At 38.2% G+C, this 15437-nt stretch overlaps 1 protein-coding gene across 1 annotated transcript; it reads left to right on the forward strand.

Moving 5' to 3' along the window:
* The first annotated feature begins 4688 nt into the window (after nucleotides 1–4688).
* smpd1 (sphingomyelin phosphodiesterase 1) lies at nucleotides 4689–14320 on the forward strand. Its single transcript, XM_049468894.1, has 6 exons — nucleotides 4689–5295; nucleotides 6860–7635; nucleotides 8210–8381; nucleotides 9234–9310; nucleotides 10884–11029; nucleotides 12395–14320. The coding sequence occupies exons 1-6, from the start codon at nucleotides 5068–5070 to the stop codon at nucleotides 12820–12822; spliced, it is 1827 nt and encodes a 608-aa protein (XP_049324851.1). The 5' UTR covers nucleotides 4689–5067; the 3' UTR covers nucleotides 12823–14320.
* The last annotated feature ends 1117 nt before the right edge of the window (nucleotides 14321–15437 follow it).

A 15437-nucleotide genomic window follows, 5' to 3' on the forward strand; every position in this document is an offset into this window, starting at 1 on the left:
TCATTTTTCATCAAACGAAACTGAAAAAATATTTTTTCTAACTCAAACTCATTGGCATTGGCTCATTTTTTGTGAAAAACATACATAAAAACACATTTTTGATAAACACACACTGTACACACATTTACATTTGTAAATTTGAAACTAAACAAATTTTCTTCTCATATCTTGAGTTTAATTCATTTTCTTTTACATTTTATTAAAAAAACTAATAAAAAAGAGTAGCACTTTTTGAAAGAAATGTAACATAAGAAAGGAAAAGGGCAAATATTAACCTTGTAAGCTGTTTATATTGCTTGCAGTTTAGGTGAAGCAAGCATATGTAAAGCATTTTAATGTAAAATTGCTTAATTTTGCTGAATTAAATACAAGTAACAAAGTAAATGAGTAGCAAAAATATGAACACCAAACAAGGGTTAAGGCAATTGTGTAACAAACCATGGAACCAGAAAAACAAGCAAATCTCAAGAAACTCTAGCCTTGGCTGCTGCCTTCTTGCGTTCAATCTCTGTCAGTCTTCAAAAAATGAATATAATCATATATATATATATATATATATATATATATATATTTTTATATATAGTAAATAGTAGACTGTTATGTACTACATAAATAGTGGAAAATCCACCTGCATGTAAGCTACTTTTTCCATCAGAAAGTAAAAAGCACACGAAAATAATTATAATTACAACCATCATCTATATATATATATATTTATAATGACCAAAAATGATTAAAAAAAAAAAAATATATATATATATATATATATATATATATATATATATAATGAATTACCATAAATGATCAAATAAACTCTGTTAAATGACTCTTTTAGCAGTCTTACATAAGAATCTCATTACCAGCTCAATGGTTCTTATTACAGTTATGGCCCTCACAATGCATGGTAATGAGAATATTGAGTAACGGTAATGAGATAGTCTTGGCTAATTTCACAAATAACTTAAAATGCTAATATGCTAACAACCTATAACTTTGCCAGATGTCAAAGCCTTATATTTTTGATAATATTCATGAAATAATTTATTTTTATATTTTTTTAAAGTAATGAATATTAAACCATAACGGTAATGATAATAGACAGTGTAACTGAGGACAGTTTTAGCAATATTAACACAGATTTCTCAAAGGGAGAGAAGAGTGACCAACTGACCTTATGTCCATTTTGAAGCTTGTCTCTGAAGTGATGCATCATGGGATAGCTGATCAATTTAAAGGCACAGTGTAATTTTTATAGGGAGGTAAACGGTAATGAGAAAAAAATTGTTCGGACACAGATATTTTGTTTAAAATCAAGTACATTTTTTTGTTCAACACAAAAAATGTTTATATTATGTATAAATATAGATATTCTAAATGACTTTACCCTATTTTATTGATTCGATATGCTTAAAACTTTTAATATGGTTTAACTTAAAATTAGAAAGAAGGGATACGGACACATAACGGTAATGAGAATTTCCATCTATTATTGATTTAATTTATATAAAAATAATTTTATATGATGATGAAAACAATTGATCCATACAGTGCTCCCTATTCGCTTTACACACAATATCAGAGTTTTTATGAATTAAGTATTGATTTTTAAAAAATTGTCATGGACATGTTCCCTGCAGCTTCATGAGAATCACCCCCATACCTGTTGTAATTCAAGAATGTGATCGGCCCTGGCGTTTTAATTTGCGCAAGATCTGGCACATCTCGTTGTGCGTAAAAGCGCAGGCCGTGCATAAAAGCTCGGGCTGTGCGTAAAAGCGTATGCCGTGCGTAAAACCGCGTGCCGTGTGTGAAATTGCGTGCCGTGCTTAAAAATGTATTGCGTGAAACCGCGCGCCGTGCGTAAAAGCGCATGCTGTGCGTAAAAGCTCGGGTCGTGCGTAAAAGCGCTTACTGCGCGTAAAAGGTCGGGCCGTGCGTGAAACTGCGTGCCGTGCGTAAAAGCACATGCCGTGTTTACTTAATACTGCCTAAAACAGCATGTGTGAAATCGCGCGCCGTGCGTAAAAGCGCGAGCCGTGCTAAAATCTCGTGCCCTGAGTAAAAGGGCATGTAAAAGCGCGCGCTGTGCGTAAGCATGCACCAGAAAGCGCGCTCTTTGCGTAAAACAGCCCGGAGAGCACTCAGGCTAAAATCACAACAGCTGTAGAAAATAATGAACTGTCTTATTAAGTATCAGGTGAAGATTAATTACTGTATTTTAATCTGATGAATGATCTGATCATTTTGGTCAGTTCAGGGTAATGTGGAAAACTTTACCACACCTGAAAAGAGTCCACTAACACTGCTGCTGCCTTTAAACGCATCTTAATATACGTCTGCAAAACACACTCCTGCGAATCAGCTGGGACGCTTCACAGCATTTTTAATTAAAATCTAATCCATTCACCACAATTATGCTAGTTTAATGATAGTCACAGTCTTAACAGGTGGTTTCATCAGTACTGTATATAACGTTTTGTAGACTACTCTTTAGTTTTACCTTGAAAATTACTATCATTGTTTTTTTTCTGTGTTGGCTGAATAATATATAGTTAATTTGGTGGTTCTCTGAAACTGATATACTGTTGGTCACAAACATTTGTGCCTAATAACATTTTATGTTTGGATCAACAGAAAGAAAGAATTCCAGGATAAGCTCCTCTTAAATTCTACTGCCCTATTATATTATCTACGATATATTATTAGGAGTAATACATGATAGCTCTAGAACATCATGAAATAAAGGTAATATTAATTTTCTCTTTTGATATGATGTTTTTTTCCATTATTACTTGAAACATGGGGCTCGCTCTAGGCTCCAGTATGTTCCGCGTTAGGTTGCTTAGTAACGAGACTCAGATAGCTCATAACTGATGTAGCTCATGCTACGATTTTTACTGTAAATTATGATGCATTGTGGAGTTTATAGTGCCTTAATATTACATTCTAATCCCACTTCAACAGACTCTCATAGAAAATTGGCCGACAGACTCATTACGGTCACAGCCATGGCCTTGGATGAAACAAGGGCGTGGCTTGTGGCGTTACGAGGGGCCGGGCTGGATGTGGGCGGAGTTGGATGTCCAACCCCGCCTTTCTACAGGCTGTAGTGAGACAAACTTGTCAATTCCGAAACAGAAAAACAATGAAGATAGATACATTTTCTTTGAAGCAGAACTTACAGACTACTTCTGCTTCTACTACTACCACTACTAATAATAATTATAATTATAATAATAATATGCATTAATACAATTCTGTATTATTCCTAATAATCTTTATTCGTTGTTTTTCTATATTAGCTTTTTAAATATTTGATGCAAAAAAGTGTTCTCAGCGGTCACGTGCTGCCTCAGCTGATTGGGCCGGTTCGTAACCGAGGCTGCTGAGCTCTGTGTTGTTGTTGTTGTGGATGAGGGGCTACAGGGTACAGGGGGACCGCAGGCAGCAGTTATCTGTGTTCTCTAGCTTCTTAGTGAGTTTAGACACCGCGCTGTGGGCTGTGTCTCGGCGGCGCTGTGGGGGCGGGAGGTGTGAGTTGCATAAAAGTGCATACGTGAAATCGCATGCCGTGCGCAAAAGCGCATACTGCGCGTAAAAGCGCGCGCCGTGCGTTAAAGCGCATGCCGTGCGTAAAAGCCCGCGCCCTGCGTAAAAGCGCGCGCTGTGCGAAAATATGCACCAGATACGTAAAAGCTCGGGCTGTGCGTAAAAGCGCATGTCGTGCGTAAAAGCGGGCTGCCGTGCGTAAAAGCTCGGGCTGTGCGTAAAAGCGCATGTCGTGCGTAAAAGCTCGGGCTGTGCGTAAAAGCGCATGCCGTGCGTAAAAGCGGACTGCCGTGCGTAAAAGCTCGGGCTGTGCGTAAAAGCGCATGCCGTGCGTAAAAGCGGGCTGCCGTGCGTAAAAGCTCGGGCTGTGCGTAAAAGCGCATGCCGTGCGTAAAAATCTCGCGCCGTGCGTAAAAGCTCGGGCTGTGCGTAAAAGCGCATGCCGTGCGTAAAGCGCGCGCTGTGCGTAAAAACAACCCGGAGAGCACTCAGGCTAAAATCGCAACAGCTGTAAAAAAAAAAAAATAACCAACACGTCTTATAATATCTCGCTCGCGTTTAAAAAAGCGATATAACTATATTTTCATTTACGTAAAACTCAGCTCTGTGCATAAAGTCTTCATACTCAAACCTTTTATCACAATTTTAGAGCTGAAATTTGATATAACTTGCAGGGGACGTTTTTATAAGACTTTTAACAAACCAACAGTGAACATTCAGACATGTTGTTAAAGCGTTTTAGCTTCACTTTTAAGTTGTAAATCGTTTGTCAAAAACCCTTTTTCTGCAGTAGAAAATGTAAAGGGGTTTTAGACATGTATCTCCATTCACCCCATTTATTTACAACTCACTCGCTGGCTCCCTCTAGTGTTCTGAAGTGAAGTGGGCAGCCTCGATTACGAGACAGAAAGACAATGAAGATAGATGCCTCTTATTTGGAGCAAAATGTTTAAACAAATAATAATAATATACAGGAATAGTATTTTATATTATTGTAATAACATTTATTTATAACTTTTTAAATATTTGATGAAAAAAGTGTAAAAACTTTTACGCTTATATTTACAAAAGAGCGTTTCAGCCAATCAGCATCGACCTCCCCCGTCTCTCGGCGGTCACGTGCTGCCTCAGCTGACTGGACCGGTTCATAACCGAGGCTGCTGCTGCTGAGCTCTGTGTTGTTGTTGTTGTTGTGGATGAGGGGCTACAGGGTACAGGGGGACCGCAGGCAGCAGTTCTCTGTGTTCTCTAGCTTCTCAGTGAGTCAGTGAGTTTAGACACCCCGCTGTGGGCTGTGTCTCGGCGGCGCTGTGGGGGCGGGAGGTGTGAGTTGGTGGTCAGTGAGCTGTTCCTGTCTGTAGTCTGTAGTGTAGCAGCGCGGCGCAGGGTCGGGGTTAAACACAGCGGGCTGTGTGTGGGACAGAAGCTCAGCCTCGGTAGGAAACCTGCGTGTGTTTATCGGGAGATTGGGATGCAGAGAGTTTATCCGAGGCTCCTCTAACTGGACTTTACACCACCATGTCCCCCCCGGCGCTCCGGCTGGGCGCTCTCTCCGTGTTCGCCGTTATTAGCCTGGTATTGTCTCTGTGTCCCCTCGGAACCGCGTTTCCTCTGCAGGATGAAACCGATATAGCCGCTCTGAAAGCTGTGAAACCCATAAATCATTTCCAAGTGCGTTTCAGCTGGCACAACATCAGCTGCCCTCTGTGTAAAGCCCTCTTCACCATCGTGGACATCGCTCTACTGGTAAGAAACCAGCTCCTCTCCTTTGAGTTCCTTTGGGGGTGATTTACGGGTGTTCTGCATTATGTACATAGTGTTAAACTCATTTTATATATATGTATTACACACAGAGTGATTTCTTTTAAGCGTTTATTCCTTTTATTGTTGATGATTATGGCTTACATTCCACGAAAACAAAAAAAAAACAGTGTCCCAGAAAATGTCAGTATTGTATAAGACCAATTGGTACTTGGCAGTGTGCCAAGTCCTGCTGGAAAATAAAATCCGCACCCATATAAAAGTTGTCAGTAGAGGGAAACAAAAAGTGCTGTAAGATTTTCCAGGAAAACACTGCACTGACTTTGGACTTGACCTAACACAGTGGATCAACACCAGCAGATGACATGTTTCTCCAAACCATCACTGATTGTAGAAACTTCACATTAGAGCTCCAGCAGCTTGGACTATGTGTCTCGCCACTCTTCCTCCAGACTCTGCTCCCTTGATTTCCAAATGAAAAGCAAAATTTACTAATGATTAATGATGGTTTGGAGAGACATGTCATCCACTGGTGTTGGTTCTCTGTGTTATATCAAGTCCAAAGTCAGTGCAGTGTTTTCCTGAAAAAAAATACATCACTTCATGCTTCCCTCTGCTGACAACTTTTATGGAGATGTGGATTTCATTTTCCAGCAGGACTTGGTACACTGGTACACTGCCCACACTGCCAAAAGTACCAACTGGTCTTATATAATATTCTTATTTACTGCTTTTTACTGACAATGATTTTTGGGATTTCATTGGCTGTAATTTTATTTAACAATAAAATGTATAAATAAATAGGTCACTCTGTGTGATACATCTATATATAATATGAGTTTCACATTTTGATCTGAATTACTGAAATAAAGAAACGTTTCAGTTCTCAACAAAATGATATACTAGAGCATCTCAATCAGATTATAATTGAAATGAGTATTTATTGCTTTGTTTAGAGGATCATGCTTTAAAAGCTTGTTTTTGTTTAGTTGCTTTATCATTATGTCATGTTCACTATTAAAAAAAAAGAAATTTTCTCAAAATAATTACAATAAACAGTATCATTGTCATTTTCACACTATATTTATGTCACTGATACAATAATAAATTCGCTAGTATAATTATCGTGACGGGCATACAATAAAGTGTTTCGTCTCGATAGGCCCATCACAATAATTACATTACATCTATTTATCGCACAATAAATAGACATGACCACAATAATATTTGATAATTGTGATCTCATCTATTGTGTTTATTTGTATGTTTTGTTCACATTTGTAACTGTGAACAGTATTTTAGCAATGCAATGACCGATGTTTCAATAACTATTACTCCATACACACAGTGTCAATGTGTGCATATTTCCCAAACTATTGCTAGACAATGTTTGGCCCCAAGGTCAAATTCTACTTCTTGATTTCATAAATAAATGTCTTACAGTCATGAAGATTACAGCTCAATATTCATAGATATTTTGTTACAAAGACTCTTTAGAAAATCCTTAAGTAACTTCCCTCTGTTTCTCTGCACATGACTGTCTTCCCAGAGCGACACAAACACTGAGCACGTTGCTCATGCAGTTGGAGAAGCCTGCATTCGTTTACACCTTGCCGAGGAGAAAGTGTGTCGAGACATAACAGAGCTCTTCCGTGATGACTTCATCCGTGCCCTCCAGGAGTCGTTTCTTTGGCCCACAGAGGCCTGTGCTTTACTGTTGGGACCTGACTGTGGCCACTTCGACATTTACGCCTCCTGGAACATCACCCTGCCCAAGGTTCCTAAGCCTCCAGTGGTTCCCCCAACACCACCCAAGCCTGGGTCACCCCAAAGCCGAGTGCTCTTCCTCACTGACATCCACTGGGATGCTCAGTACGCAGAGGGCAGTGCCATTAAATGTAAAGAACCTCTGTGCTGCAGGAACGAGTCTGGCACACCTACCTGGAGGCATCCTGGGGCAGGATACTGGGGCACCTACAGTAATTGTGACCTCCCCCTGCGTACTGTAGAAAACCTACTGCAGAATGTGGCCAAAGCAGGACCCTGGGACTGGGTCTACTGGACTGGAGACATTCCTGCCCACAATGTGTGGTCCCAAACAAGGGCTCAGCAGCTGAATGAGCTGACTATCATCTCTAAGCTTGTCAAGAAGTATCTAGGACCCAAAGTTACTGTGTATCCAGCTGTTGGAAACCATGAGAGCACACCAGTTAACAGCTTCCCTCCTCCATTTGTACATGGAAACCGCTCTTCTCAGTGGCTGTATGACACAATGGCGGAGGAGTGGGCAACCTGGTTGCCAGCTGAAGCTCTGGAGACTTTGCGGTAAGCACTGTGCAGTTTCTGCAGGTTTAGATCTACTTTGGCAATTGTTTTTATTTGGGTGATTAAATTCTATATCTACTAGCTGTATATGGTAGGTTTGTACATTTAGTCTAAAGCTATGGTTAAAGCATTCAATTTTTTTTTAATAATTTAATTCTAGTAGTTTGAGTTTTATCAAACAACTACACTTCTCTTTATTTAGTTCCTCACTTTTTGACGTTACTCTAAAGTCTTTCACACATTAAAGCTGGTGGTCAATTTGTTTCCTGTTTGCATGACAAGTGTTGTTATGCCACAACCCACAGCTTATGCCACAGCGTTCTTATATAAAGCAACTTCTTGGGGGTTGTTTAGAGCAATTTACTGCTAAGCAAAACAGTTATGCCTAAAAAACACATTATTAATTACTAATTTTCCAAGCAAATAAATATGCACAGAACATTCCTTTTATTGAAGCACTGTAGGAAAGAAAAACTGTAACATCAGCAAAGAATATTCACCTTGTAATAGAATTTAACTAACTAACTAAGCTAAACTAATTTGTGTTTTGGTAAATTGTCCCTGTATATTTCAGGCAAGGAGGGTTCTACACAGCCCAGGTGCAGCCGGGTCTGAGAGTGGTGTCCTTGAATATGAACTTCTGTGCAAGAGAGAACTTCTGGCTGATGGTGAACTCCACAGACCCTGCAGGCCAACTGCAGTGGCTCGTTCACATCCTGCAGGAAGCTGAGAACAAGGGAGAGAAGGTAGAGAAGCACACCCTCCTCCTCCTCACTGAAACTTAATTTTTTGGCCCTAAAGTGAAATATCTGGGAATTCTTTACCCCGTATTGTGTATTTTGTCTTCCTATTTAAAGAAGTAATTACAAAACTATAATTAAAAGTATTTATTGATTTTTTTAAAAGAAAAAAAACATCTTTAATATCCCACCACGCAAACCTACAAAGCACTGTACATTTCATCACAGCAGTGCTACTTAAATCACATATTTACTTAAGCAGTGCTGTTCAGTCATGCATGTTCTTCAGAGCTGCCAATCTAATCATACATGGGCAGTGTTACTCAAGTTGCATGTGAGTGAAACAAAGAAGTGCTGGCAGACTTTGCTAAGCAAACAAATGCTATGGCTAAGTTAGCTCAGCTGACATTACTATCCTAGCCCTGTACAGCTCATATCTTTCAGCTGGAAAACGGCTAGTGTGTAAAAAGTTAGTGAACTGATACCAAGTGTGATAAGTGATTCTGAACTCTAGATTTTGTTCATTTTTGTTAAGTACAGCATAAAAAAAAGTTTCTGCTTTTTGTTGACTCTTTCAGTCGACCCCCTCGCACACTCCTGGCGGAGTGGAGTGTGGCCCTGTTGCTTAAAAAATCCTCCATTTACAAATCCTTGCTTGGTATAAATTCAGTCTTTTTATGTATTTGGCCGAACAGGAAACATTTTGATTGTAAATAGCAAAATTCCAACTGTCTGTCTCTCTCTATGGGAAGTATGTCATGTGAGCTTATATTTAAAGAATGAGGATGTGCTGTTTTTCACAAGGCTACTGCAGTGGCACATTAGGTTGTTGACCAGTTTTCTGCCCTTTCTTCATAGGTGCACATCATTGGGCACATCCCCCCAGGTCTCTGTCTGAGCAGCTGGAGCTGGAACTACTATCACATAGTCAACAGGTCAGTACTGTGCTGAACTTTGCACTGTAGTGATTGCTAATGGCACTGTTCGCTCTGATTCTCTGATATAACATCAACACATGACTAGGCATGAGGTTTCCAGCCTTTCCATGTTACAGTTCCTTTTTCAGAGGAATGAGATCACATTTTACTTTCACTTGCACACTGTGGGAAACTTGCCAAGAACCAGTTTTAGGATGTTTTGTCTGAGAAACAATTGTGATAAACAATATTGCCATTTTAAGCGAATATTATGTAATACAATAGCATAATAATGAATTTGCACCTTACATTTAAAGAGCAATAAACTTTTAATTATTCAAAAAAAATGAAACATTTCACTTGGAATATAAAAATATATATATAACAATGTTTTAAATATTCTAAATAAGTACAATTTAAAAACTAAATCAACATACCTACTGATTAAGGTTAACAGGCTCTCTTTTTGCTAACTAAACACAATTGGTATTATTGAGGTCAACAAAAATAATTGCAGTCACATTCCTCCACTGAAATGAGTTGATAATGTAATTGTTGTGACAGGCCTATGTGTGTTTGATCTTATTTATTTGAGTTAAATGTAAGTTTATCACGAGAATGACAAGGTTTTGTACTGTCTGTCTGTCTGTCTATCATTCTTTAAAATGTGCAGGCTGGCTAGTACAATGTAATACTTTTACATACACATTTTGTAAAGGGGGGGGGGGGGGGGGGTTTGTACATATAAAATTCTTTCACAGTTGGCAGATCCATATATAGTCTAAACAAACAGGTTATTGTGGCAGGTCTAGTTAAATGCTGATGTATTCTTTTTGACACAAGGTCACAAGATATGGTTTGTAAATTCAGCAATAAAACTGCACCAGCTCTGACTCCAATCACGTCCTTAACAATTCTCTCACATGTTTCAGAGTAGCAAAGTGTGGCCTAAATAATACATACACAATATATTTCATTACATTATGTTGCACCAATTAAACAATAAAATAGGACTCTCTGTAGGAAAGACCAAAAGGGTATAAAATCTCCCAGCATTCAGCAGTGGAGCAGTGAAAGAACTGTGATGTTTGGGTTGAGCTGGGGAGTTGGTGATGGGGTGGGGTGGTGATAATCGAACATTGTGACGTCACTAACGCTTTTACCACTTAGTGCACTCAGCTTCTCACGAAAATGATACAAAATCTAGTAGAAAGCATTCCCTGGACCGTAAACAGAGTTACAGCAGCAAAAAAACACGATCAACCTTTTTTTGTAAACAACTTTTTATTTTAGAAGAAATATTAATGATAAAGTGTTTTAATACATTTGTTTTCATGGTGCAGTTTGAATGCAATGATAGAAATACCTAACAGCTAACAGCTTCATAAAAAGATAAAAGTTCTTATTGGCCTTTATATTTCTTGTGGTTATTGTCTTTTTGTTATGAAACATACAAATACTCCAAGAGTGAATGGTTAACAGAGTCACCTGTGCACTACCTTACATTGTTTTGTTCTCTTCAGCTAACATTTTAGGATTGAATGAGGTTTAACTGTTGTGTTTGCTTTGGTTGTTTTCTCTTTTTCTCCAGGTATGAAAGCACGATAACTGGTCAGTTTTTTGGACACACGCATGTTGATCAATTTCAGATGTTTTATGATGAGGAGACAATGACTCGTCCTGTGGGTGTGGCTTACATTGCCCCAAGTGTTACTACATACATTAACTTAAACCCAGGTAAGTGTAAATGACTTTTTTTTCAAACAGAACTACATTTGCATGGGGGGAACAGGGGAAAGTAAGTTTACAACAGGACAGAATGAGAATAAGAATTTTTGGTATGAATTGAAGCTACACAATATGTATTTTCAGCATTGCAAAAGTGTAGTAGTCAGATTGCATGGTGTGCAATGTAATGTACGGCAACTTGAATCATACCTATCCTATTGATATAGCTGGCTTGATACAGAAAGAAGATCTACCCAGATCTAACACAGACTATCCAGATCTATCCAGTGTCATTTATGTAACTCAAAAGTTTGATACACAGAGAGAAATGTTCTATCTGTTTTTTACAAGATGTATACATACACACAAATAAGCATCTAGTAATATTGTCTGATTTTTATTAACAAAAAATAATGTGCGTGGGTTGGTAATTTGGAAATTATTTGATTTTGGGAGAAATTACATTTAACTGACATTTTTCAGGCTACAGCAAATTATTATAGAGATATTTAGTATCTAAATATACATGCTGCATATAAAAAAATAATGACTAATATTTCACTTTTATGTCTGAAGGTTTCTAACGCAATGCTTTCCTGTATTTCATTCTTCTTAAGGATATGAAGATATTTCTTTCTTGTTCGTTTTTTATTAATGTAGCCCAGCCCGACACAATTCAAAATATCCTACTCCTTCTCCAATATCATGCAGCCCTAGTTTAAACGACAGAGATAAAAGTGACTTATCGATTAACGCATCACCTCTCCATTTAAATGTAATCTTGATTTCTTGTTAGATGTTAAAAATCACTAAAACCTTCAAAAGTTTGGCTTTTCTCAAAAGTTCTCTGGAAAATCTTCAAGATTTCAATGTTGCATTGCTTGAACACTTGAGTTTTTTCTGTATTAGCACAGACTGCTTGATTTGTACTAAATGTTTCCTTTGCTGCACAAAAACTTAATGTAGTGTTTGCTTGCACAACTCTTTACTTTTCCATAGGTTGTGATGAGATAATTTCCAACATGCCAGTTCTCAAACGAGAACTGCAACAAGAAATGGCTGGAAACCACATGCCTAGCCTAGTCATGTGCTAATGTTGTTATAGCAGAGAATCAGATTGAATTGCACAATTAACAGCCATTACAGTGCCAAGTTCAGCCTGGTAAAATGCATTAGAATCTTTGTTAATGCTGACTAATGTGGCAGATTTGAAAAAGACAAAAAATGACTGAGATTCATCTACATCAAAGCTTTTCAGTAGTAAGAATTTACTTGGGTGTTAGTGTGGTATATTTTGTGTGTGCTTGAAACAGAAAAAAATTATAAAATCGTGTTTATATTTAAGTATTTTGTTATTTCTATTTCTGTTACTAGGTTACCGGGTGTACTATGTTGATGGTAACTATCCTGGCAGCAGTCGAATTGTCTTGGACTACGACACCTTTATTCTCAACCTCACTTTAGCCAACGGTTATGCAGATGGTCAAGATGGTCTCGCCAAGCCTCAACCAGACCCGGTCTGGTCACTACTGTATCGGGCTTCTACAGCCTACGACATGCCCATTCTGTTTCCCTCCAACTGGGATGCTCTGATCAAAAACTTTCTCACTGATGATCGTGTCTTCCAAAAATTTTGGTACTTGATGCACAAAGGCCATGTGTCGGAGCCCTGCAAGGACACATGCAAAACCTCGCTGATCTGCTTTCTCCGCAGTGGTCGCTACGACCTGCTGCAGCAGTGTGATCTACTGAACCGTGGCAAAGGACAAATGGCACGTTCTGTTAGGAAGACCCTGTGCTGATTGGTTGAGCTGGGCTCTGCTGGATTAAAGCAGTCTTTTGCTAGTATGAAAGAGACAATCGGTCACAGGTGATTTTTTTCAAAACTACACGTCACATTTTTCTGAGTGTTCATTAGAAAGAAGAGAAAATTAGTGAGTCATTATTCAAATTATATCGAAAATGTGTAGCTTTTTTGTGTCTTTTGGATACTTACAATATTATCCAAAGATTACACTTCTTTTGGTATTACAGTGCATGTTTGCCTAATTACAGTATATTGCCAAAAGTATTTGCTCATCCATCCAAATAATTGAACTCATATTTAAATGACTTTCTTTGGCCACAGGTGTATAAAAACACGCACCTCTGCATGCAGCCTGCTTCTGTAAAAATAAGAGAAAGAAAAAGTGAATTCTGGCATAGTACCGTGATCCAAGTTTTCTCACTACAATATATTCCACAGTCAACTGTCAGTGATATTATAACAAACAAAGTAGAATTGGAAGTGATTGGGAATAACAGCAATTCAGCCATGTAGTGGTAGACCACATAACTTAACAGAGCAGGCCAGCGGATGCAGAGTTATATAATGCACAGTGATCACTAACTTTCTACAGAGTCGATTACTACTGACCTCCAAACTTAATGTGGCCTTCAGATCAGCTCAAGAACAGTAGAGCCTAGAGAGTTTAATATAATGGGTTTCAATGACTGAGCAACTCCAACCAAACTCTCATCACCATCCACAAGGGTGGTGAGCATCTGCTATCTACCTTTGGCAATATAGTGTACATTTAATGCTTGCCATTAATAATAGTAATAATTGAGTTAAAATGCCAACGTGCATTGTGTTAACAAAACCTCAGGGTGTTCATTGTAATAAATTAAATCAAGTAATTCTAATCATCACCTACATTATATTATATAGGCATAAGGATAATACATACAACAATGGGAAAAGGGTACTGAAAGCACACTTTTAAAGGCAAAGTATACATTTCGCCTCACTTGAAAAAGAATGAAATTGCACCTTAAGAAACACTGGGGGATGTTATTTAAAGGTTATACTAAATAATCTGTCCTTTCTCTCACATTCGAGGTGCCTATACAGAAAGTACCATTGGTTTCCTAACAGAGTGGAGTGATATGGTTTGGACTTTCTTTCTGGATGTTCTTTTGCACAATTTTGCTGCTTTTATCATTACTTTCACTATCTCACTGGATCTCATTCAGGTCAAGCTTGCAAAGACTTTCTAAAAAACTTAAGTACACACAGCGGGAGCTTTTCACACATTGCACCATATAGAAAATTCTCTATTTGTCAAAGCTGCGTTATGCACGCTTAAAGCACTCAGATTTCATGTGTAGACATGGACAGAGCCCTCTGTTAATGTTTGCTTTTCGTAACTGTGGTCTCAGTTGAGGACGTCCACTGGATGTGATGTAATTGTTGATTTAACTGGTGTATTTTTTTTTGGTTTTGAACGAATGAAAGAATAAATTAATTTTTGCAATCCAGTATCTCACTTATTTTCTTAAATGCACTTTTCTGATTTTAGTGTGATAACAAAATGTGATGTTTTTTTCTAAAAAAAAAATGATTGCCATGCCTAAAAAAAGTGGTAAAATGCGATGTGGACTGGCTGTATATTGCAATGATCAAATCATGTTTGGATTTTACTTTACCACATTCAAATATATGTACACATGCCCTGCATTATGACTGGCATACTCAGAGGCTGTGTAGACCTTTTATTAACATGCAATTTCAGTACCTCATGAAAAGCTAAGATGGATTGTGAATGGGTTACAGTTAGATTTCCTAAACTAGATTTCCATCTGAAACACCCCTAACACAAATGTAAGATTTTTTTCATAACCATTTCATGGCAAATCATTGTCTTAACTAGATTGCAGTTCCTACAGAAACTGCGAGTGTGATTGCAGTGCTGGCTGGGGTACCCAAACTTTTGACCAGTAGCTCCATTACACACAGTACTGGAGTTCTAGCTGCCGTCCTTCGATCTAGCTGCCATCCTCCGATGACCCCATTCATTCCTATGGGGCCACTTCGTACGACAATCGTACGAAATCCGTACGTCGTAACGTTTCGTGACGCATATTTTCGGAAAGAGCTCAATAAGTTCTACAGGTCCTCAATTGGTTTCATCTTCGTATCTCAAAAATTGTGACATACACGGCCGTGCAAAGTTCTGCCCATTAATTTTCAATGGGCAAAAAAGCGCACACTTACGAAGTTTTTACGAAACACGTAAGTCCGATCGGAAAGCTGTATACAAGCCCACCTTTCCCAGCTGACAGTCAATATTGGAAGCGGGTGAAATTCCTGCCCTCAGATGTCCTTACATTAAAACATCATGAGCATGAGCCTGTACTAATTCAATGTATGGACTCAGGAACGCTTAGAGAAATAAATCTGTGAACACTGTAACATGCAAAGCCACGCATCACCATAATTTAAAAACACTGCTATCTTCTCATTTAATAAGATTGTATTTATAAAAGCTATTGGATAAATTAACCTTTAACAACAATTTTGGTTTTCTTTGCTTTTTATTGTTTTATGTATTGCTTTATTATTGCAACTTCAATATTCACTATCAAATGGCACCGC

Source organism: Astyanax mexicanus, chromosome 20 (genome assembly GCF_023375975.1).
Source record: "Astyanax mexicanus isolate ESR-SI-001 chromosome 20, AstMex3_surface, whole genome shotgun sequence".
Classification (NCBI taxonomy): Eukaryota; Metazoa; Chordata; class Actinopteri; order Characiformes; family Acestrorhamphidae; genus Astyanax; species Astyanax mexicanus.

Coding starts and splice junctions, on each gene's coding strand:
- smpd1 (XM_049468894.1), top strand. CDS start 5,068: ATGTCCCCCCCGGCGCTCCGGCTGGGCGCTCTCTCCGTGTTCGCCGTT. Junction 5,296..6,859: donor TCGTGGACATCGCTCTACTG/GTAAGAAACCAG, acceptor CTGTCTTCCCAG/AGCGACACAAACACTGAGCA. Junction 11,030..12,394: donor ATACATTAACTTAAACCCAG/GTAAGTGTAAAT, acceptor TTCTGTTACTAG/GTTACCGGGTGTACTATGTT.